Source organism: Zootoca vivipara, chromosome Z1, assembly GCF_965207765.1.
Source record: "Zootoca vivipara chromosome Z1, rZooViv2.hap1.1, whole genome shotgun sequence".
NCBI lineage: Eukaryota > Metazoa > Chordata > Lepidosauria > Squamata > Lacertidae > Zootoca > Zootoca vivipara.
Genome location: NC_142583.1, coordinates 33,887,867 through 33,911,899, shown reverse-complemented (window position 1 = coordinate 33,911,899; position 24,033 = coordinate 33,887,867). Strand labels below are relative to the sequence as shown.

Here is a 24,033-nt window from a genome sequence, read left to right as displayed (position 1 = left end):
GTAGCAATGCTGCGCTGATTTGTGTCTGCCTGTGTAAGGGAAGGGTAAATGTGCACGGAGTAAATGTGCACGGAGCAGCTCTGTGGGTCAGAGGTGTTGTCGGGGTTTGGTTTTGAACCCCACTTGTCAAGCCTAGGAAGAGGCGAGGCCGTGACCTTAGTATGTGCAAACAGAGGTCAACAGAATGAGTTTGACAACAAAGCGACAAGAAAGAAGTCGTCTTTTCACGTGAGATTGCTGACCCACACCAAATATTTATTTCTCTCAGAGCTAACCCTGAGTATTTCTCCTCTTTCGTCTCCCCCCTGCTGGCCAGAAGTAAAATCAGGGTAAAGGTCACCTGTAGGATCTCTTACAAAACAGATCTTGTTTGGACAGAGATCAGTCCTTTTGTGGAAGGGAGACTCTTAAAAAAAGCCCCGCTCATGACTCGGCAGTGATTGTTATGAATCCTTTGCAAGAATCTTAAGAACCAGCTTTGGAAGGACAGAAATAGAGGCATGAATGTTCTTGCTGGTGTGTTTTGGTCTCCGTTTCCTCCACTTTTCTTTCATCTCTACCTGGTAGAAGCCTACCTGAAAATCATAGCCTCTGACTTGAAAGATCTTACTCCAATGAGTGGGTGCTGCTGGTTAAGGAATAAGAGGATGTGATTGTCAGCCACATAGAGCACGTGAGATGAGGGGAAACCGGCTTCCTACCACCTTCAGAAACTTACCACTATCAGTTCTTTAGGCACCAGTGATGAACGGTCATCTGGATTTTTGCATCATGTGATAATATAGCAATGGTAATAGCTTGCTGCAATTGGCAAGCATAAGAAAAGCAGGGCAGAAGTAGAATAGCTTGGTTCTCCTTTGCATACTAGTAATGTTAAGTGCAAATAATTGTTTGCTTGTGTGTTTTACCTAGAAGTCCTATATGAAGTAGAAAGCATTGTGAATAGTAGCATGGGGGGTGGGGTTGAGGAATTGTTGAAGTAGATATTATCAAGGGACTGACTGCTGTCAAACATTGCCAGATACTCCATATAGCCTGCGTTCAGACAGGTGGCTCCTAGTGTTAATAAGCAATGCTCTATTACTGTATGTATACTACAAGTGCAATTGATTTTCCACACTGCTGGGAATGTTGCACTTATTCTGTGTGTTTTTCCTGCTATGTTCTGCCTACACAAGTGGATGTGACATAGCTGCAGTGGGTAGAAAATGGGGAAAGGCCAGTTCACGTAAATGCTATTTTAGTAGCAAAGTGGCTATTGTTAATAACAAGAAAGGAATGTTTAATCAATTTTTTTTAAAAAAATAACTTTGTTGAATTAAGAGGTTAAGCACTGTAAACTGTAAAGCCTTCAATTTAGTTGTATTTAAAACATAGTTTGAAAAGCATTGTAGTGCAAAAATATGGAGTGATAAAATGGTGCCCCTGCAGTAGTTATTATGAATGTGCACTTACCCACCATGGTGGTGCGCATGTCAAAGTCCTGTCATTTTGAAAAGATAGCAGAGTAGCACCAATAACATCTACACTGGTGATGATTATGCTACTCATCTGTTCTCTTGGAAAAGTCAGACTCTGTTGAATGAGAAAAGATGGAAGTACAACAGGGAAAGAACAGGATGGTGGTGTTGTGTGAGGGCCTCGTAAAAAGTGAGTAAACAGAAGTTTGAAAATTCCATGCTGAACAACTAGGGTGGACTCATCTACAGTATATACTGTCCTTGTATAAGGACAAACATGTCCTTGTATAAGTACCCTAGCAGCCCAGCTCTTTTGTTATGTCATGTTGTTGATTACAGTGGCAGGAGTTGCTTGCTCAGTTCTCCGGTAGCCCAGGATACAAATGTACAACATCTCATTTAGGAACAGTCACTTCCTGCTCTGCAACTCCAGAGAGTTTCTGTCCAAATCCCCTCTTAATTACATTGCATGGCCTAGCTTTTGGTGCTGGCCTTGTACTGTAACAGTCATATCTGAATAGACACCCAAATTGCAAAGATCTAGGTTGCTAGCAAGCCAGAACAGTAGTTAGTTGGTCAAAACTTTAGCCGTAGGGTAAGTTGCCAAAATGGAAAAGACAAAATCAGAAGAGTTCATGGCGAGCTGTCTGTTGCTTATGTAGAAGTGTGTGTTGGTATACAACTTACCCATGCACTATGAAATTGTGTGTGTGTGCATGGTTTTTAACCAATGTGCCGTGGCACCCTGGGGTGCTTTGGATGGTGGTCATGGGTGTCGTGGGCAACACAACCTCTGTCCCTCTTTCCTTCCTTCCCCCCTCTGACGCCTCCCAAAGGCTTGCACAGCTGTTTGTTGCAGCAGCTCTGGCTACAAGCTCCCCAGGCAAATGGTGCCTCTGGGGCTGGCCAGGGGGTGTTGGCTGCCAAGAGCTGAGGTGGCCTCAGAGTAAGCAAGCAAGCAAGCGGGCGAGGGAGCCCAGCCAGCCAGTCCACCAGCCCTTGCTGTTGGGAAGGAATGGAAGAGTCATATGGGGGAGTGTGAGGAGGCACTTCTCTTTGAGGCAGGGGGCGGGGCAGCTCAGAGACCAGGGGTGGCAGCAGCGGCTGCCTGGAAGGCTCCCAAGGATAGGGGAGAGGAGGCTGAGGGAACACTCCACAAGGGAGGGTGTTCAAAAAAGGTGAGAGGCTGCCAGCTCTGCAGGCAACGAGTGATATAATTGGGCTCCTGAGCCACACAGAGGTGCTGCAGAAAGAATGTAGTTGGTCAAGGGGGCCGTGGACTCAAAAAGGTTGAAAACCTCTACTGTAAGGCATCATTGAGATCTGCGGCAATGCGTGGCTTGTCTTTGATGATCAACTTTTTAACACTGCACTAGACAACTAAAAGGAGACGGGGAAAACATAGGATATGGAACTGATATGGGACCCAACATTCATGTAACTGTTAAATCTAAGACTGCTTCTCTAAATGGTATGGTATTTATGTAAATCATGCAAATAAATTGTCCTAATACTGTATAGTAGCAGAATATTTGTGTCCTTGTTGTCAAAGTTAAAGAGCTGTAACAAAAATTGAATGCTCAAAACTGTTTTATTTCTTTGCCACAGCACATCGTTGTCTGTATGCCTTGAGGTCAGCAGGAAAAGATTGTCACCTGCCTTTGTGCGCAGCACGATGGGCTTCTTCCACTGTGCCACGTATCACCACCCACTATACTATCCACCCCCGGGACAAAGACAACCGATGGGAAGGTAAGTGACAAACTTTTAAGTACAATTCATTTTTGTAGCATAATCAGGCTTGTAAATAGCTATTTGCCTGTAGTGACGAAGAGTCAATTACTGATCAACAAACAGCAAAGATAGCCCCCCCCCCCCCGCTTTAAAGGACACTTAGATAGAAGATAGCACGTGGGCAGCTATATTTTTTTGTGGGAAACCCTGTAAATCTGTATCTGTATTTGTAATTATATTTAACAATTAACTTTGCAATTGTTTATTACTTTAGTGTAGTGCATTACTTTAGGGTGTGGGAGGGGTAGTACCTTTGGTGGGGGACACATGGTGCTCCTTTTGGGGTAGTTTGTCCTACTTTGGTCCTCACCATGCACTCACCTGCAGCTCCCAGAAGCTGTCAGCATGCGACTGCAGCAAACACACCCCAGGAAGAGCTTCAAGTGGCCATCTAGCTGTGCTGTGGGACAATGCCAGTAAAAGGTCATTGAATTGCATCCTAGCAAACCCACAGTTGAAAGATACCTATAAGTTCTATTCCATTTTTTTTAGTCTTGATCCAACACTTTTTCCCCCACTTGAGGCTGCAAGATCAGACTTCAAGAAGGGGAGGGAGAGTTGATTTTGACAGCAAGGTCCTAGCTTCCATTTGACTTTCTGGTATATGGCTCTTTGTTAAAGGGATAAGCATGGAAAGATTTGCAGAGGAAGCAGATGTTGTTGTAGTTGGAGCAGGCCCTGCAGGACTCGCTGCAGCTATCCGACTCAAGCAGTTAGCTAGCGAACATGGCAAAGAGATCCGCGTGTGCCTTGTGGAGAAAGCTGCTCAGATTGGTGCACATACACTTTCTGGAGCTTGCCTTGAGCCACGTGCCTTAAATGAACTTTTCCCAGATTGGAAAGAACGAGGGGTAAGAGCTTAACTTCTGTACTTCAACTTTTTTCAATTGTAGCTTAATTCTGTTTAGGATGCATGCTAGTGATTTTAAAGGAAATTACTAAAATAATTATATATAATATGTTTCCTCTGAATGCTATAAAATAGAAAGTATCCAGGGAAATAATGAGCATTATAAAGATATTTGGTAAAGTATCTTTTGCCAAAGAATAAATAAAATTCTGCCAAATACCTTTATTTGTTAAATCCTTTAGCTTGCTGCCTTTAATGATCAGAATCTGCAGTAGAATGCAAGTGCCTTTCTTGCACTTCATTCTTTTCTTATTTGTGCTTAATCTGACATCTGTTACCATCCTTGAAACTCATAAGCATGTCTACTCCAATTTTATGTGATTCTATAATGGTAATGGTATTCAAATGTCTTATTGAGGGGGTTGGATACCTATTCTACCTATTTTTCTTTCCTTTCTCTTAGGCTCCACTGAATACCTCTGTAACAGAAGACAAATTTGGAATATTAACAAAGAACTCTAGAATCCCAGTTCCTATTCTTCCAGGTACAGTTATTGATGAAGACGAAGGACTTCTATGTGTAAATCTTTTGTTTTGAGCTGAGGTATAAGGTGCTTGTATGAGCTTTTTTTTTTTTTGCTTAAAAGTATTAAATTTATTACCTGCCCTTCATCCTGTGGTCTCAGGGTGGGTTACAACAGTTTAAAAAGCAAAATTGAAAACAACTTGAATCAACTTAGGTAGTGCCTCTTCAGTGGGAGTGGCTAACCTATGGCCCTTCAAATGTTGCTGGAATGGAGCTCCCATTCATCCCTGACAACTGGCTATGCTGGTTGGACCTGATGGGAGTTCAGTAACTTCTGGAGGGCTGCAGGTTAGCTACCACTGCTTTATAGTGAAGAAATGTCACATCACTTTGTTTCAGTACATACACTGTAGTTTATAAGTTGTGTTGAAGACAAGCTTGTAAGTCAGACAATTTGGTGTCTGAGGCAATTTAGAATCTCCTGCACTGAATCTGAGAAAAATAGTTTTGTAAACTATGAGAGACTTTATGTTTACTAGAAACATAGACTGAAACATAGGTGCAGCAGGTAGACTAGGAACACATTTTGTGCAGTGGTAAGATTTGTGAGCACAGGGCTGAGTTAATTAAGTCATGAACTGTAACCTCACTGTGCTAGTAAGCTGATGCGTATGGTAGAATTGTAACTTTGAACTAGTCTTAGTGTTTTACTGTTTCATGAAATGAATTGCGGTGTGTTTCATCCTTTTAACTAGGCCTTCCGATGACTAATCATGGGAACTACATAGTTCGTCTAGGGCATTTTGTGAGCTGGCTGGGTGAACAAGCAGAAGCGCTTGGTGTTGAAGTCTATCCAGGGTATGCTGCAGCTGAGGTAATGGCAGAGCTGTTGCCATTCATGTTTGTTTGTGTGCATGTATGAGATTTGTCAAACTTTCATACGATACCTAAGAGAGGTTTTCACCTATTAGGATGAATGCATTCAGTTTACACAAATAATCGCTACAATATATTGTTTGCAGAATTATGTAAGAACATAAGAGCCCTCCTGAGCAGAACAAAGGTCTATCTAATCCAGCATGCTGTCTCCTACAGAGGCCAACTTGATGCAGGAAGGTGCATCTTGCTGCATCTAATTTGCATCCTTAGGTTTTTGAAAACTTACAGGATATTCCATGCAGATACTGTACTAGAATGGGCCTTTCCTGCAGTGGCTCCCCATTTGTGGAATGCTCTCCCCAGGGAGGCTCACCTGGTGCTTTCATTACATATTTTTAGATGCCAGGCAGGCAAAAATGTTTCTCTATAACCAGGGCTGATTAGCATTCTATATCCTTTTAACTGTGTTTGTGGGAGAAGGGTTATTCAATTTTTTTCATTATGTATTTTGTGTTCTTTTCTGTATTTTTAATGTTGTGAACAGCCGTATGATCTTTGGATGAAGGCTGGTATACAAATTTAATAAATTATAATAAAAATATTTACTGGGTGATTGCAACTAGGTGCTGTACAAACAATAAAATTACACAACTCTGCCTGCAGCTTCATGTTAAGAATGTTGAAATAATAGATCTTTATTTGATTTCCTCCCCATAGGTTCTTTTCCATGAAGATGGTAGTGTGAAAGGGATTGCCACAAATGATGTTGGCATCCAAAAGGATGGGGCACCCAAGGTAAATGCTCCTTTACTTTTTTATTAACATCATGCTTTTCACTGGGATGGCTCCTCATAAAAATGGATATTGTAAAACTGCTGTTGCATGCTTGGTGGTAAGAAGATGGCATTGGACTTGCATCTTAATGTAGGCATTTAAGTAAACACAAAGGTAGTATTCTCAAAAAATATGGCTCAAAGGTCCAGGGTTGAGACGAGCACAGGCATTATTGTATTATTGCCCCAGAGGTTGTATAATGGAAGACACTGTTTAAACAGCATTTTGAAGGACATGTGGCAATGGGACGAGGTATTCTGCATCAAGACTTGCACCGAGAGAGTCAGTAGATTTAAAACCATGCAGAGAAAGAAGCAGAGATGTTACAAATGCTTATAAGGGACTGAAAACAACACATTTCAACTCTACATATAATGAAGAAAAATTCAGTATATTCCTGAAAGTTCTGAGTATACACTTCAGTATATTCCTTAAAGTTCTGAGTAGATCAACTTAAAACAGAGATGACTAATAAAACATGCAAGGAAATAGTGGGGGGAAACCTCATTAACAGCCTGGCATCAAGGGTCAGTTTATACTGTTTGCTCCAAGTGTGCTTCCTACAATTGTAGTGGTGTTTGTAATTGTACGTCTCAGACAGTATGAAGTAAATATGCTGCAGGACACTTGAACTGTGTCCCCTATATGCAGCACACACACACACACACACACACACACACACACACACACACACACACACTGGTGTGCACAAGGCAAGCATAAGCTGCACACAGTTTAAATTAGTTCTAACATAAGTAGGAAAAGAACTGCTGATTTACAATCTTTCCTACCAGTTTTCCGTTCTGATGTTTAAAGCAGAACCAGAGTCTGTATTCCCTCCTCGGTAACTTCCTAGGGTGCAGGTGCCAGTGATGGGTAGAGCTTAGAGGCAAGAGAGCTAACACACACCCTTCCCTATCCAGGCAAGCAATAGACATTGTCACAGTTCAAGGACATATTTCTGCCAGGCAAAAGGATTTAAGCAGGGCATGGAGATGCACCCGTGAGGGGCATGGCCCAAGGAGAACCATAGATGGAGAGGCTTGGAGGGGCAGTATTTCGGACAGAGCACTATCCCAGCCCTGCCTCAAGTTGCTGAGGTTTGAAGCTGGGATCTCTGCATTCAAAGCAGGTGCTCTGAAGATTCTCTGCTACATGGCATAATGAAAGCATGTTACACAACTGCTTGCAGCGTATCTTGCCAAACAGACTTCACTTTCAAATACGTATTATGTGTGTAATGATAGTATATATTATCTTCTGTGGCAGGCTACATTTGAAAGAGGCTTGGAGCTGCATGCCAAAATCACAGTGTTTGCAGAAGGTTGTCACGGACATCTTGCAAAGCAGTTGTACAACAAATACAATCTAAGGCAGAACTGCCAACCCCAGACTTACGGCATTGGGCTTAAGGAGGTATCACTGTATTATTGATCGGTTACAATCCAAGGTTTGCTCTCTGAATCCCACAACACAAGTGTATTTGACATTGTCTCAGGGTACATTCTAAAGCCTTTTCAGAATAGAAATGGTATGAAAATTTGGGAAAGGTTAGCTAATCTTACTGTTAGCTAATGCTTGCTGTGTAGTACCTTGATCTGTTCTTTAGTTTGTAGGTTCTAGATCTAAAGGATTACTACTGCCACTTTCCCCACCTTGCAATAACTACTTGTGGCTTTCTTTGGTAGAAGTCACTGTATTCCAATTTTGTTCATAGCATTCTTATTCTTGCAAGCTTTTAATTTTAGGACAAACAGATTTCATATGTTAAATAGTTCTGGCTTGTAAACAATGCACAAGTGAAGTGTCTCAATGTTTCTTTTTAAGGTCAACATTTAGCCTTTATGGCTAATTGTCTTTGTCCCTGAATTAAAGGGAGACCCAAGGCACAGCCAAGTTGGAAAGATTTTCCAGGTATTATAGGGCTGCAGGCCCCATCTCTGTATTATGGCTGTTTTATTTCACTGTTGTGTTCAGAACGATGGCTAAAAACTCTAGTTTCCAAAATAGTGTTGGCTACATAAACTGGTCCTGTCGTTCATGGCAATAGTTCTATCCATCCCGAGCCAGTCTAGAAAAGGCATATTATTAGCAGTGCTTTAAATGGTTCTAATGCAAGTGTGCACGTGGATCAGGTTATGCTATGTTCCCTTTTAAATATAGAAGCTTAAAAAGAAAGCATACCAAAGATAGAACATGGATATGAATCCAGGTAATTGCTCCTGAGTTACCTGTTCTACACTGCTGATCACTGTCATAAACCTCTTCACTGAAAACTGTTTTTAATAGGTGTGGGCATGATTTGGGACTTAAGTAAAGAAAAACTTTTCTGCTTCAGATTCAGAAAATTCATTGTAAGCAATTGGTATGTTTTAAAAGAAGTGAGACTACCAATGGGAGTGCATTTCTCACACTCCCAAGGTTGGGTTGAGCCTTTTCGTGTGGCAGGACCTGTCCTGTGAAACTCAGTAGAGGTTTATTTCAAATGACTTTTGAAAACTGCCATATATATATGGATTATAAACACACAAACAAACAGTTGTGTCAGGCAGGGGGGTCATAAGTGAGAAGAAATTATATTTTCCACCCATTTTCCCCACTTACAAAGATCTGCCACTGCAGCATTATTTGACAGCTCATTCACTCAAGCCAATAGGTTATAGATTGAATGTGAAGGTTTGAAAGATGAAGACTTCTATTATTATATTTGCTTTCAGCACCGAGTCCAATTGTGTAGTATGGAAAGTTACACGTAGCACTTTCACTTTGGTTTAAAGTCAAGTAACGTCTTTGCTGAACTGCATTGCCTGGATTTTCCCCATTTCTAGCTGTGGCTTATTGATGAAAAGAAATGGAAAGCAGGAAGAGTGGAACACACTGTTGGCTGGCCTTTGGACAGACATACATATGGAGGATCATTTCTTTATCATCTAGATGAGGGTGAACCGCTAGTAGCTTTGGGGTTTGTGGTAAGTATTTTGTATTTGCAGTGAAACTTAACTTTTTGAACATTTTTTGCTTCTGACATAAGTCTGTTCATGGATGGCACTGAGATATAGAATTCTAATATTAGTGTTGCTTGCAATACATCATATCTTTTTAACTTTTACTTATGATCTTCAGTATGGAAGATTGTCAGTGCTTAACTTCTACAAGGTTAGCAGGGTTCAAGAACTACTACCTTGAAAATACGTCTCCCTGATCTGTGAGGTTTGGTTAGTCCCCAAGTATTGGCCACATGCTTTTCAAATTGGAGCTTTTCTCAGGGGAAGAATATGTATATGAGCTATTATGCCTGTATACAGAATTCTTGAATCACTTATTCACACAAAAGAGCTGCATGGCCGTACATTTCATAGGGACAGAATTATTTCTTGTAACACTGAAATTCAAAGTAAGCTAAATATATCCAGCAAGTAGCATAATAGAGGAATGAGGTGTGTGTTTGAAGCTTTGTATGCCTTATTAGAAATAGCCTACAGTTTTTTTTAAAAAAAAGTAAGTATTTTCACGTTATGTCTTATAGGTCGGTTTGGATTATCAAAATCCTTACTTGAACCCATTTAAGGAATTTCAGAGGTGGAAGCACCATCCAACTGTACAGCCTACTTTAGAAGGTGGAAAGAGAATCGCCTACGGTGCCCGAGCTCTTAATGAAGGTGGCTTCCAGGTGATGTTTTAGTAATACAAGGTTATTTCCTCAAATGTCTCAGTTGTGGGTTTGTTTGGTTGTTGTTTTTAAAAAAGCTGCCATCTAATAGAAGCAGTCTTAATCAATCATGAATTTAGTTGCTTGACTAAATTTGTATTTGAGAAAAACACTAGTTCTGTGGGGGCAAATGCTTTGTTTCTAGGTGATGGACAGACTTGTCATAGCAGGCATCATCCTGCAAGAAGCAGGAAGGAGTGAGCCTCCTTGCATCTGAGATTTTTTAAAGCACTTTGTATTAAACTTTGCTAGCTACCCTATTGACCTGTAATATATTTTTGTTGCTTTGATATAACCAATCAATTAAATACAGCAGCATTAGTAAAGACAAAACGCTCTAGTTGGACTGTTGTTGAACAGTTATGGTTGTCCTCTTTAAATGTCAAAATAAGAGATATTACAAACTGTCCCGGGAAATGTTGCACCACGATCTCATCCATGGGTAAGATTAGCAGGCCTCATCCTGGAGCGATAACTTGCATCATAACTGTACAAATTTTCACAAATAATTTATATCTTGGTTGTGAATTCTATATTCCTGTAATTAAACATACATCTGGTGTGGCTTGGTAAGATGTTGAAATGGCAAGGTTTCTGCATTTAAGCCCAATTGAAACATGTTCACCAGAAAACGGCAGTAGAACCCTACTTGTGATCCAAAGAGCTCCATAGATTTTTTGAAGGGCTAAGCCGGAGTCCCTGTGCATTTGTAACACTAGTTATGTGGCTCTTCCGAGTCAAGGTTTACCTGCATTGTAGGTGATGCTTAAGTTTACTTTTCTCTGTACTAAAACCTGTGAGTTTTGCAATGGCTGCAGTATTCCAGAGACAAATCTTTTTAATCTGTATCCATAGCTCTAAAGCATGCTCTACTAAATCTGTCAAATACACCCGAAGAGGACAGGTGTTCTGAATTATTTATTGCAGTCGTATCTAGAAAAATACTAGTGGTTACAGTAACCAAACCTTTTTCACCTTTTGGGTATACAAGTTGGCTGTAGAAATCCAGCAGGGGTGTAAAAATGGATTAGAAGTACTCCATGAATGATACTGGCTCTTATTTATAATACCTCTCAGATACTTGGATGTCAGGAGTTCCTGTCTCTTGATGTACAGCTGCAAAAGTTCAGTACTGTACAGTAGCTTCTTTAAAAGGTTGAGGTTCATAGATGTCATTCTTGGTGCTATGGAGTTAAAATATAACACTTAGAATCCTTCTTCTTTATTGATAGCATATTCAGGAACTATATAGATAACAGAAAGAGACAAAATTTGTCTCTGTGGGTAATGTTCTTGGGTCTCTTTTTATAGGTATTCCCATTTTCTGGACCACTGCATTTGCACTTTAATGCCTTGTTTGAGCTAAAGGTTTCCCTGATTCAAAGTTAATTTATTTGAAGACGGTGTTCTTTTAACACTGCAAGAGGGAAACAGAGGCAGTGTAGTTTTGAATGTCTGGGCTGGCCTTTTAAAAAACAGCAACCTTGAAACAACGCTCCTGGCTTCCTTGTGGAGTGGATTGTAATGCTAATGGAGTTTAGAATGGCAAATGTTTTACTGCAGTAGCTCCAGTTGCATCAGACTGAAAATGAAGAGATAAAGAGTTGGTATTGCTTAACCTTTATTTGGGATATAATATGGATCTGCTTTATAGTAATTATTGTTACCAGCAAGACTAGTGATAGCTACATAAGGGAAACTTCTGGAGGGTGCAACACTGACTTCATGGTTCAAGAAAAATCTGACAACTAGCATCAACAGACAATCTAACAAATAAAACAAAATCAGCAAAGGGGATGAAGACAAAAGACACATTTTCAGGAGGCTAGTACCCTTTAATTATGCACACAGCAGAAGGCGAAAGGTTGGGACACCCTCACATTTGAAATTTTTGGCTGGTATGAATATATATTGTAATTGATATTACCACATAACTGGAACTATGTTATGAGATATACCTACTTGGAAAAATGCAGATTTGTATCTCTGAGGGTGGGATTAAATTTTTAAAAAAGAAATGGAGAGATGAGTAGATACTGATGTAAAGATTGAAGTACGGTAGTGCTGGGAAATTGGAGACAAGCAGCTGAACCTTCTAGTTTAAGGTAGAAGGATATAGGCCTAGTAGGCTTTGAAGAATTTCAGGAAGAATGAGGAATAGTAAGTCAGAAAAACAGTGCATGATGAATCTACAGGCCGAATAAATTATGCCACACTAAATAGCTGGTTCTAGCCTCGAATGTAGACATAATGGCTTGGGATATGCAAAAGAGAATGCAAGTATGCTGTAAACGAGTATGCTTTAATCCACTTAATGCAATCAAACTTAAAATGTGACCGCTTGATTCCAAAAAACAATCTTTCTTACTTTGCATGAATGGTTAATAAATTAATTGATGCTAATATATCTCCACAGTCCATACCTAAACTCACTTTTCCTGGTGGACTCCTTATTGGCTGTAGTCCAGGTTTCATGAATGTTCCTAAGATTAAAGGCACACACACTGCAATGAAAAGTGGTATGCTGGCTTCGGAAGCCATTTTCAACCAACTAACGAATGAGAATCTCCAATCAAAAACACTGGGTAAGATGGCATGATATGAACATTTATCACTGATGCTTTCTGATCAATGACAATTCTAAATATCAAGGAGCTCTTTAAGCCAAGTTAATTGTGACTGGTGTATTGACCCAAAACAGCTTTGTAGAAAGCCCACAATTCACTAGCATGCACTCAGGGTTCATCAGACTTCCTTTTGCACAACACTTTTCAGACATAGGTCTGCATTTTCCAGGTTTTGTTTTTGTTCAGACACTTTCTTTGGGGAAACCTGTTTACCACTAAATTGGAAGAAACAGCAATAGGCTTAGGATTGCCGTTTGTTCTGATTCAGTGGTAAACAGCAGGTTTTCCCAGGCAAAGCGGTGGAATAATAAAAAAAAGCTGCTGACACAGACCTTGGAAGTGTGGATCTGTGCCTGGAAAGCACCACGCAAAAGAAAGTCTGGATGAGCCTTAATAGAAAGAATAGAATGCTACCCCCACCCTACTGACTCACCTGTGTCCATTTCTTTATCATCTGTGGATAATGGACTAGTACAATACAAGCCTGCCCTAAAGTCTCATCACCCTATTGCAGATATAATGGAAGGAATTTATGAGTGGAGCCTAATTATAATACCTTGCCTAGTCCAGACAACTGAGTCTCTGCTATGGCATGTCACACCCTTCAAGTACCAAATGATACTCTGGGTGAGATTAATCTGAAGTTTACATTGGAAATTACAGGCTGAAAATTTATATGATGTGTATTTGTATTGCTTTACAACTTTTTTTTATTAAAAAAAATAGTATTTCCACTAAAGTTGCTGTCTAAAATCACTTTTGTTTCCATCTTAAATGCAAGTTGTTGTTTTTTCATTTTAAGTGCAAATTCACTTTTTTTTTTTAAAGTTAGCACTTTGTACATGGGAAAATGCCTATGTTTAGCTGTTAAACGGTTAATCATGGGCCATGCAATCCTGTGCATTTAGTCAAAGGTGGATCCCACTGAATTCAATTAGGCTTACCCTTGAGTGTGCACAGAATTGCAACCTCTGTGTTATAATTATGTAGTGTATAGTTTTACTAATTTAGTACTACTTTAGTTGTTATCCTTCAACAGCCTTCAAACGTGTTAATTTTTGGTCTTATTAGTGTAAAACTCGGAAGAGTAAACAATGATGTATACATACTGTACTGTATTCAAAGTTGTCTTCCACTCTGCTTTTTCAGTATCCATTCAAATATAAAATTATTGTTGAAGTATAGCTCTCCCGAGCAATTTATATTTTCTCAAATGTAAACTACTGCTTTGTTGCAAAATATAGAAAGCCTAGCTCTTATCTGTAGCACTAGTTATCTCCTTGGAAGTGGAACTGTAAGATGCTACTGACTTTCTAAACATTTAATAAACAGCCCCTTGTTTCTAGGACTTGATGTGCCTGAATATGAAGACAATCTGAAAAAATCCTGGGTATGGAAAGAACTCTATGCAGTCAGGAATATCCGTCCTTCATGCCATGGAGCCTTGGGTGTGTATGGTGGAATGATTTACACAGGCATATTTTACTGGGTACTAAGAGGAATGGAACCTTGGACCCTAAAGCATCCAGGTAGGTTTCTAAATGAACAGCATCTGGACAGCAGCCATGAGACTTCCCCCACTTCTCTCCTTTCCTTTTTAGGCCACCATGCCCCTAAATCTGTTGGACAGTCCAGTGCTCTGTTGGTTTGGGGGATCCACTAGGAACAGACTGCAGAGGGAAGGAGAGGAAGTGTAACTATTGTGCAAGGAGGCTCAGTCTTTCCTGTTGAGATCTTTTCCACAAACAGGCCAACACCATAGAAAAGGGGTGGATACTGTACCCTTCATCATTTATATAACTCCCCCAAGTTATTTATGGCTCTCAAGATCCCCCCAAAATTTGTCATATTTTTTTTAAGATATTGACCACTCCTGAGTGCCCTTCTGTGATACCATGCCTATAGGAATTTTTTTACCCCTCAAGATTTGTCCTTAAAAAGAGAGAAAAGACCATGCCTTTCCAGTTGTGGAACACATCACAGCAGTAGAGGAATTTCCTTCAGAGAAGCAAAGTTACTTAGAAGATGGTACTGATATGCTCTTTTACTAGAGTATGGTGAAACCAATATAATTTAAGTTTTGCTTATATTTACGTTTTTCCCTCTGCTGATATTTTAGGGACAGATGCAAGCCGACTAAAGCCAGCCAAAGACTGCACACCTATTGAATACCCCAAACCTGATGGAAAAATCAGTTTTGACTTGCTTTCATCAGTGGCTCTGAGTGGCACGAATCACGAACATGACCAGCCAGCTCATTTGACTCTGAGAGATGATAGCGTTCCTGTCAAGAATAACTTAGCTATATACGATGGACCTGAGCAACGATTCTGCCCTGCAGGTACCTAGCACAATTTGTCGTGCGTGGAATTGCAGGTGTCCCCCCCCCCTACTTTTAGTTCTCCTACATACCATAACTTCACTTATCAGCTTGACCCCTTGGTTTTTGATGGGGGTGTTTTGTGGTTAAATTCTACTGTACTTTTAGAATTAGGTTACTTCTTCCACTAAATTCAATTTTCCTTTTTACAGGAGTTTATGAATATGTTCCTGTGGAAACTGGAGATGGATTGCGGTTACAGATAAATGCTCAGAACTGTGTCCATTGCAAGACATGTGATATCAAAGATCCCAGCCAAAATATTAACTGGGTTGTACCTGAAGGTGGAGGTGGACCAGCTTATAACGGAATGTAGTCTTGATCAAAACTAAAAGAACTAAAAGAACACCCTAGCTGCAAAACCATACAACTTTGGGTTTGCCACATTTTTCTCAAGAGCTGCTATCAATGGTCCTCTGTGAGGTTAGCATTCTGTTGAAGGCTGAACTTGGTAGTACTTGAAGCAGTAAATGCAACTGTCAGCATGTTCAGATACAATAGAAAAGTACACTCAAATAAGCCTTGGTCTACCAAAGTGGAACAAGAACAGTTTGAGTACAATCTGGTCTGATTTGCCCAACCTATCTAGACCTGAACACTAATGTGACCCAGAGTAAAATATATGAAAGCTGAAGGCTAAATTTCAGTGGATTTTGATTGTAAAGATTAGTCAGACATCAATCATATGTAACACAAGGTACAGAGCACTGCTGGCTAGGGGTAGTTGGATATAACTTGATTTTGTTCAAGTAATAAAGAATGCTTTCCCTATATGGTAACAAATTCAGTTTATTTCTTCAACACCATTCAAATCTTCAGTAATGAGAGTTACAGGTGAGGGATAAAAGGGATGGAAATAGCTTGTTTAATTTAAGCCGCTGGTATGTAACCAAACTTTGTTCAAATTCTTTGCACCCGATCATTCTGAAGTTTTTCAAAGTAGCTTTTCATACACTTTTTAGGTTAAAATACTACTATGTTCAGTGCCTTACCATTTAACTTAATAATGAAAGATGTTTGAAATTATATGGAACCCTAAGAAAAGCCAAGATGTAAACATGTGAAACAGCATCAGTATTAGTGACAGTCAATAACACACTGTCACTGCTACTCATACTAATCCTGCCTTTATCAGTGCACAAGTTAAGGAGGAGAAACTATCTTGACTTAAGCAAACATCTTTGCATAAGCTGCCTTCTCTTTTTCTTTCTCATTCTTTATCTTCTGCTTAACTTTCTGTACCTCCATTTGGATAGCTGTGGAAGTAAACAAACAAAAAGTGGTTAAAATTGCTGTTTTATGCTTTTGCAGAAAACTTTCACACCTTTTTTTCCAAAAGTAACCTATTTAGAATACAAATTCCCATTCCAAAAATCCATTTTACCCGAGAGAGGGTTGATTTAAGAATAAGCTAGCCAAAATGCAGCAGGAGAGAAAATAGTGTGAATATAGCTTGTGTAACTTAAAAGTCATGCATGTTCATTTCAGAGTACGTAACGCCCTCTTCCCTTACTTTTCTCCCCACCCTCACTGGGATACATATACTGGCTCAAGTAGCAAGAAAATGTTTTCAATCTGTGGTGAAACTAGTCCAGCTTATTCAAAAGGTTACCTAGTCAATGGTACTAAGCAGAATGGCACTTTACCTTTGTCTTGAGGTGCTATACCTTGAGCCTTCTGAAGCTCAGCCTTTAAAGAAAAAGAAAAGTAAGCAATATGTTTATGTATATCTTACTTTAATACTATAAGTCAAACCAAGTACTTGTAATTACCAGTGCCTGATCATAATCTTTTGTTGCTTCCCAAGCTTGAGCCCTTCTGTAAAGCGCTTTGGTGTTTATAGGATCTATGGCCAGAGCCTGCAAAATAATAAGAACAATATTTCTGATATTTCTTAAGATTCAGTAAGCAAAACCATCTACTGCAATAATTTAAGCAGCAGCATCTCGTGAGAGGTTTTTTAGCAAGGAAACAAATGATGCAACCCCTAGGTTTATTTCAAGCAAAAGCTAGTTCACCTTATCAGCCTAATTCAAGTTGCTAACCTGATAAGTAGCAAAACCTTCCTGTGTGTTCAAGTAATAGAAAACATAAATGGCTGTTTGTTTTCCTCTACACAGTCTTTTGTGGACATTCTGGTATCTATCAATTTAAGTAGCCGCTGAACCATGCTGAACAATCAGTATGAAATAAGACTGGAAAAGATCTGGACAGTTTACTGACACCTTGTGGCTACTCGGATAACCAATTTACATCACCTAGAGATCAATGGCTATTAAGTACCAAAATATTTTAATCACAAAATTACCAAGAATTCAATCAAGCTGCACTAAAGCAATTTCTTATTACAGTATAGCCTCATATTGAATCTCAGCTTGTGGGGACATACAGAAAGGGGCTCCTATTGATTACTTGGGACTTATGTAGGTACATATAACACAATGTACGTCTGCATAGATTTTGCATGCTTCCCCTATTCATTACATTTATATCTCTTAAGACATGTGTTGGCCCATAGGTGTGTTACTGATCAGTGGCCCAAGCAATACATCCCAACATGCTGATGCTAAACATGAACGGATCAAGACACATGGCAAGAGCATTTAAATATGACAGAGTTGTGGAACACCAAGTTGGGCTTCAAAAATGCCTCAACAGAATTTTATTGTGTATGACAAAAAGGGAGATAAGGGGGAAATGCTGTTTGAGGGCCAAACAAGAAATGGCAGGTAATTACTGTAGTTTTAAAATTTTCATCAATGCTGACCTAATGCAATGAATTCAGAAACTGGGCAGATAAGAGTAAGAATGCTTTCCTATGTATATTGTTTTAAATAAAATTGTGTCATAAATTGTTTGTTGGATTCTACTTTTATCAATTTTTCTGAGCCAAAATATAAGCAACATACCTTAGTACAGTTTTCAACTGCATCTTGCCACTCTAACAGTTTCAATTTGCAAGCAGCGATGTTTAGGAAGCAGCTCAATGCTACAGCATTCAACTTTGCCAAATCTTCCTTGTCTACTATAGCTTTAGAAGCTTCAATATACCTGTACAATGACAGAATTTGCATTATTGTATTACCACGTCTAACTTGCAACACTAGCTGAAGCAGATAAACTGGGGGGGGGAGCTATTTATGCTTCTGATCAGTCCCAGAATATCTGGACCATGTTAGTTTTGAACCCCAAATGTCATTACCTTAAGGACTTGCTGTATTTCTTGACTGCCATTGCCCAGTTTTGGGATTTGAAGAAAGTGTTACCTATATTTTTTACATCTTCAGCTATAGACACAACCTGGTGAATCTACCAAAAACACACACAGAGAGAGATGGTATCATTCTGTAATTTGCAAAACATTTTCCTGTTTTCTTAGAAGGTCTGCAAGTTTAGAATCTGGGTAAAACTTCAGTGCGGCTGGATTTACAACTGACTATGTAATGACACATCGCTTTGTCATACGTTGTAAGAACACTTTACTATATTGTATCTTTATTCAGTTGGCATATTAAAAGATTATACAGACTCTGCATAGTGAAGAGCTTGGATTAAACCCATTTGGCACTTAAATTCTGAATGAGTTGAGATGAAGTGTGGCTTTTGTTCTGTAGTATTCTTTCCTGATACAGGAGCCCATTAGTATTTTGTTGTATGACCAATACACCCTTTGCTATGCGTGCTGTCTGCAGGTAGTACACTGATATTTTTTACTCCCTTGCCTATGAGTCAGCTGAACATCAGGTCTTGTGAAGTCCTGCCCACAGCGCTCTGCAAGACCCAATGGTCAACTGGAGCTTGCAAAGCATCTTGCACATGGTTTTGCAGTCATTGCTGATTGGTGGTGCCTGAGCCAGATCTTCAGCAGTCTCACTTCTTTTATTACATTTAAATCTCACCTTTCCCCCAAGGAGTTCAGAGTTCTCCCTTTCCCCATTTGACCCTCACAACAACCCTGTGCTGTCTTAATAAATGCTACTCTGTTTTTGGTAAGAGGTTCATTTTCTGTTTCCTTACAACTCCCACTGCATCACTAACATCTTTTCTCAATGAGAAGAGATACTTACATCTTTTAAATCCACATCAGAATCTTCAGGAAAATCTGTGTGAGTATCTCCAGAACCATCCATAGGAGCAAGTCCCCAGTTATCCCCTTCCTTCAGTTCACCACACTCTGCAATAATGCATAACTGTAAAAATAATAAGAGTGCATGAAGGGCAACTTTGCCTGCTAAAGACAGCTTACTCTGAATTTTCAGAAAACATGCAAGATGTGCTATTGATTTCAAGCCATTCAATGGAGCAGTTTTCCATTTGCTATCATACAATTTGCTTGAATGTCAGTTAAATAATGGGAATTACTAGATACGTGTAACTATTACAAACACAAAAGAAGGCAGATTACCAAAGACGTTTTTTATTTGATCCAAACTTTAAATTTGATAGATATTTGGAGAGTAAAACATTTGTTTGATAAACATTTCACTTTTTATTCTCACGTTCATGATAGCAGTTCAAGGATTGACACACTATGGATTTCCAAAGAGCTGGAATCCAAAGTAAAAAAAATAGAAATCAATCCCAGGACACTGTCAGATCACAATTCTATGATAATGGAAATTCAAAAGGAAAGTCAAACTACATTTAGATGGAGGTTGAATGAAGATTTACTAGAAGATTTACTAGAAAAAGGGGGGGGGGACAAGAGAGATTTTGCCTCAAGTCCCAGCCAAATTCAGCCAACAACCCCCCCACCCAAGTTTGTATGCACACCTTTGGTTTACCATTCAGTAGCTATCTGAAATCAGCAGGGCTTTTATAGTTCAGCTGTTTTGCACACTTCCAAAATAAAACTTGACTCATTTATAATACTGAAAAAGGATTTCTTCTAAAGCTGTCAAAGCTTACCTTAGCAGGTTCTTCCTCCTTTACTTCAACATTTTCTAGTAGCTTTACAACACCCATGCCTTTGATCACCTGGCCAAAGACGACATGTTTCCCATCAAGATGAGGAGTTGGGACAGTTGTGATAAAGAACTGGGAGCCATTAGTATTGCATCCTGAATTTGCCATGCTGAGCAAACCCGGCTGATCGTGCTATATAAAAAGATACGGGTGTAATTCTGATTAGAATAATTCATGAATGAAGAATCAGAGACTTCCTGCTAACAAGACAAAAGGCTACAAGGAAAATGACTTGCGGTATCTTAATTAACATAGTGAATGTTTTCACATGATCTTAGCCAAAAGGCAAAGAAGCTGTTCCTGAAGCAGATACAATGCCAAGCAAGGCTTGTGCCTGTCCAAAGGAAATTATTAAACCAAGGGTAATAAATAACCCAGACACTCAATGAACTTAATAATAAAATTAAATAATATATTCTAAGATAATGTGCAGAATTTAATTTGAAGTATCTTATTCACATTTAACAGCTTTTATATTGGATCTCAAGAATTCATACTACGGTAAGTAGGGGTCTGAAACATTTCCCTCAAATGAGATACTTGTTAAATGTCAGTTATATTTAAATATACTTCAGCTAGAGTTGACCTTATACAGATGTACTTACCGGTAAAATGAATTGTGAAAAAGACTATGAATTGAAAGTGGAGACACTATATGTACTTTTATTTGTTTATTTGCTTGTTTGTTACACAAAAAAAGCTTTAATAAAACTTTTTTTAAAGGCAAAGTCACATTTCGTTATGGTAAAAGTGAAAAATATTCATAATTCTATCAAGTGACAATTTTAATTAAGCCATTACCTTGTAATGGAAGTTTTCATCATCAAATTTTTCACCATAAATGCTTTCTCCACCTGTTCCATTTTGATGTGAGAAGTCTCCACCCTGGATCATAAATTTCTTGATAACTACCATTTGAACACAGAAAGATGAAAGCTAGCATTAGGTTGGACAACATTCCAAAGTAACACCAAATCCTATTTCATGTAATGCAGAAATTATAAATCCTAACCTAACTTAGCCATGTTTATTAATGGGTTTACTCCAAGTAGGACTAGCACTGAATACCACCCCCAGTAAAAATCAGGTAAAAAAGTTTAATAAATAGCTACAGTACTACAAAAAACACAACTCTGATCCACAGCTGGCCAACTAAAGACACCATAAGCTTAAGTTAACATACCGCATTTACTTGAATCTAATGCTCACCATTTTTGGCCAAATTACATTGTGAAAATTAAGGGGCACATTAGATTCAATAACACATTTACATTTGCCAGCAAATACTTCTTTTAGTTTCAAAATTCTGAAAACTGAGGTGCACATTAGACTTGATAGTGCATTAGACTTGAGTAAATATGGTATATTTCTTGAGTACAGGGAGTTCTGCATATTAGTATACAGTAACCACCAAGAAGACCCCATCTCACATCCCCACACAACAAGCAACACTTGTGTAAGATGTTAAACAGGATGTTATCAAAGCAAGCAAGATGACGGCAAGGCTATCTTGGTCCAGGAATGGCTGTAGTTGGATAACCAATGGAAATGGAAAAAGACACTTCTTGCCACTTAGGCACCCAATGACAGAGCGGGATCAAAGAGCACCCGCAGACAACAAACCTGTTTCTTTACAGGGAGCGCAACTACATCCACAACAGAGCAAAGAACTGGGCCCACCCACCAACAGTGCCTATTTATTTTCAGGATTCAGCTTCAGTTTGCTGGTTTAGTGATGATACACTTTTATGTTGTATTTTTTGTCTGTTTTGTGGTTATTTATTGTTTCATTTATAAATTATACTTCACCATGGAGATTTAGGTTTAAACAGAAGAGTAGGACACCAAAATAAAGGAAAGGAATTAAAACAATTCCTTTCTTTATAATCTTTCTTTCAGCTAACCCAAGGAAACAAAAACAAAACAAACTTACTTCTATGGAAGGGACATCCTTTGTAATGAAGAGGCTTTCCAGTGGCGGGTCCAATACCCTTTTCTCCAGTACACAATGCACGAAAGTTTTCAGCAGTTTTAGGTACAACATCTGCAAACAATTCTAATACGATTCGGCCAGCTGGAATGAAGAGAGGTCCAAAGTTTTATTTTATCATACCAGCATCCTGAATTCCTCCATGTACATTCGTGTAGCGTACCATTAATTCACCTACTGTATTTTCACAATACCCAAATATCTTCACGGCTATAAAGCAACTTGAACACAGGCTTTCCACAAGTCAATAAAACACTCTAGTTACTATGCCAAGATTGAGCAATTGCAGTGACAACCTAGGTAAAGCTCAAATCTTATCTGGCACCCATGCACTTGACTCAATGGCACTACTTTTTAATAACATGGGAGAGGCCCATTGTTCACCTTGGGTGCCGCTTGTTGGTGGTGTTACGAGTCTGTATGCATACGGTTAGAAAAATCCTAATCAACACAAATTTGACTGCCTTATGCCATGTGTTTTGCCTTGACAAGTGCATTGAAGATTATACAGGTTTTTTAAAAAAACAAAAACAAAAAACAGCTTTTTCCATTCCAAAGTACTTCTGATAAGAATGGGAACCCTGATTCTTGATTGCTGCCATTAATTTGAGGGCATGCTTTGTTTCTGAAACCAGATATAGCTGTTACATGCCATGTTATGAATTGATTCAATTCTGCATCTGCCCAAGCACTGCACTTTAGGGAGCTCCAACCTCAATGTGATAGGGAAACTCTTACTTTGCACGGAAAGAGGTAAACAAAAATCACACACCAAAGCAAAGTTGGCATTCAGATGGTTCACATCTGGTATAGCTCAAGTTGACAGAGCGTGAGACTCTTAATCTCAGGGTTGTGGGTTTGACTGCCGCATTGGGCAAAAGATTCCTGCAGTGCAGGGGGTTGGAGTAGATGACCCTCATGGCCCCTTCCAACTCTATAATTCTATGGTTCTCTATTAAAGTATCCTGACCTCAGGCTTTCTTCCACTCAGAAGAGCTGTTATGTGACCATTTCCTCAAAAATCAGAATCTATGCAGGCATGTTATTGGGCGAAATGAAGCGATATATAACACTAGAAAGTTATTTATTTATTTATTTTACAATATTTCTGTAGTTCAAGCCAGGAAAAAGAAAATAGTTCTGGAATTTTCTAGCCGGCCTTAGCACTCCTTAAATTTGGAGAGTCGAGGTTTACACAAATACATGCGATAAAGCCGTAAAAGCTTTTTCCTCGAACATACCACTCTAGGTTGATGATGAGGGAATCGCTTGTTCTGAGGGGATTTTTTTTTACTTATTTTTTTATTTAACATATAAAGCAGGACGTTTTATTCTCTAGTCCTGTTTGTGCAGTGATGGACTTCATTGGATTTATTCTAATTTGGGTTGGTTTGTTTGTTTGTTTTTTATTGATGGGGAAAGCGGGGGGTGGAGGGTTAAGTGGTCCCTTCTCCGCCAACCCGCTTCCCTAATATTTTACTATATATACGTCGCGCGCTACGGGCGCGCTGCTCTCCGCGCGGCAGCGGCGGCGGCCTGAGGGAGAATTCCCACTCGGGCGAGGGGAAAACGATACAAAAGAACCGGGGGCAGCTAAGGCAGAGCTTGCAGAACATTGGACAGCGGCGGCGGGGGAGGTGGCGGCGGCGGCAGCAGCAGCAGCAGACGGTCCTCCGGCCACCTGCTTGCCAGCCACCTAAGGGGCCTCGGCTAGGCCGGCCGCTCCCTGCCTCCCTCCCGCCCCTCAGGCCCCTCGAGGCGGCCTCGCGCCCTTCCCGCCGCCCGGGAACCTTCCGCGCGCGCTTTCCGCCGCCTCCTCCTCTCCTCCCCGCCCCCCCCCCACGACCTCTCTGCCATTTCGCCTCTCCCCGCCCGCACCTCGTTCTCCCCCAACGTCCACATCGAAAAACACCCGTGGGTTGCTCGGGCTGGAGGGCTTGCAGAGAGGAGACTCGTGAGACATGCCGGCTGCTGCTGCTGCTACTGCTGCTACTCCTGTCGCCGCCGCCTCTGCGTCTC

General features: G+C 39.9%; 2 protein-coding genes across 2 annotated transcripts in view; one reads left to right on the top strand and one right to left on the bottom strand.

Annotated features, from left to right (window-relative positions):
* Positions 1–18,118, top strand: part of ETFDH (electron transfer flavoprotein dehydrogenase) — a 19,205-nt gene extending 1,087 nt beyond the window's left edge. The window contains exons 2-13 of the mRNA XM_035111558.3: positions 3,069–3,212; positions 3,876–4,105; positions 4,568–4,649; positions 5,386–5,504; positions 6,227–6,304; positions 7,613–7,759; positions 9,172–9,312; positions 9,870–10,013; positions 12,469–12,637; positions 14,026–14,208; positions 14,799–15,020; positions 15,212–18,118. Of these exons, the coding sequence (XP_034967449.2) occupies positions 3,069–3,212; positions 3,876–4,105; positions 4,568–4,649; positions 5,386–5,504; positions 6,227–6,304; positions 7,613–7,759; positions 9,172–9,312; positions 9,870–10,013; positions 12,469–12,637; positions 14,026–14,208; positions 14,799–15,020; positions 15,212–15,375 (1,823 nt within the window). The 3' untranslated portion in view covers positions 15,376–18,118. The remainder of the gene's footprint in view (positions 1–3,068; positions 3,213–3,875; positions 4,106–4,567; positions 4,650–5,385; positions 5,505–6,226; positions 6,305–7,612; positions 7,760–9,171; positions 9,313–9,869; positions 10,014–12,468; positions 12,638–14,025; positions 14,209–14,798; positions 15,021–15,211) is intronic.
* On the bottom strand, positions 15,831–24,033 carry PPID (peptidylprolyl isomerase D). The gene is made up of 10 exons (XM_035111559.3): positions 23,893–24,033; positions 21,958–22,098; positions 20,826–20,932; positions 19,968–20,156; positions 19,127–19,249; positions 18,262–18,368; positions 17,969–18,110; positions 16,832–16,918; positions 16,706–16,748; positions 15,831–16,315 (listed from the first exon to the last, which is right to left on the bottom strand). The coding sequence occupies exons 1-10, from the start codon at positions 23,975–23,977 to the stop codon at positions 16,227–16,229; spliced, it is 1,113 nt and encodes a 370-aa protein (XP_034967450.1). The 5' UTR covers positions 23,978–24,033; the 3' UTR covers positions 15,831–16,226.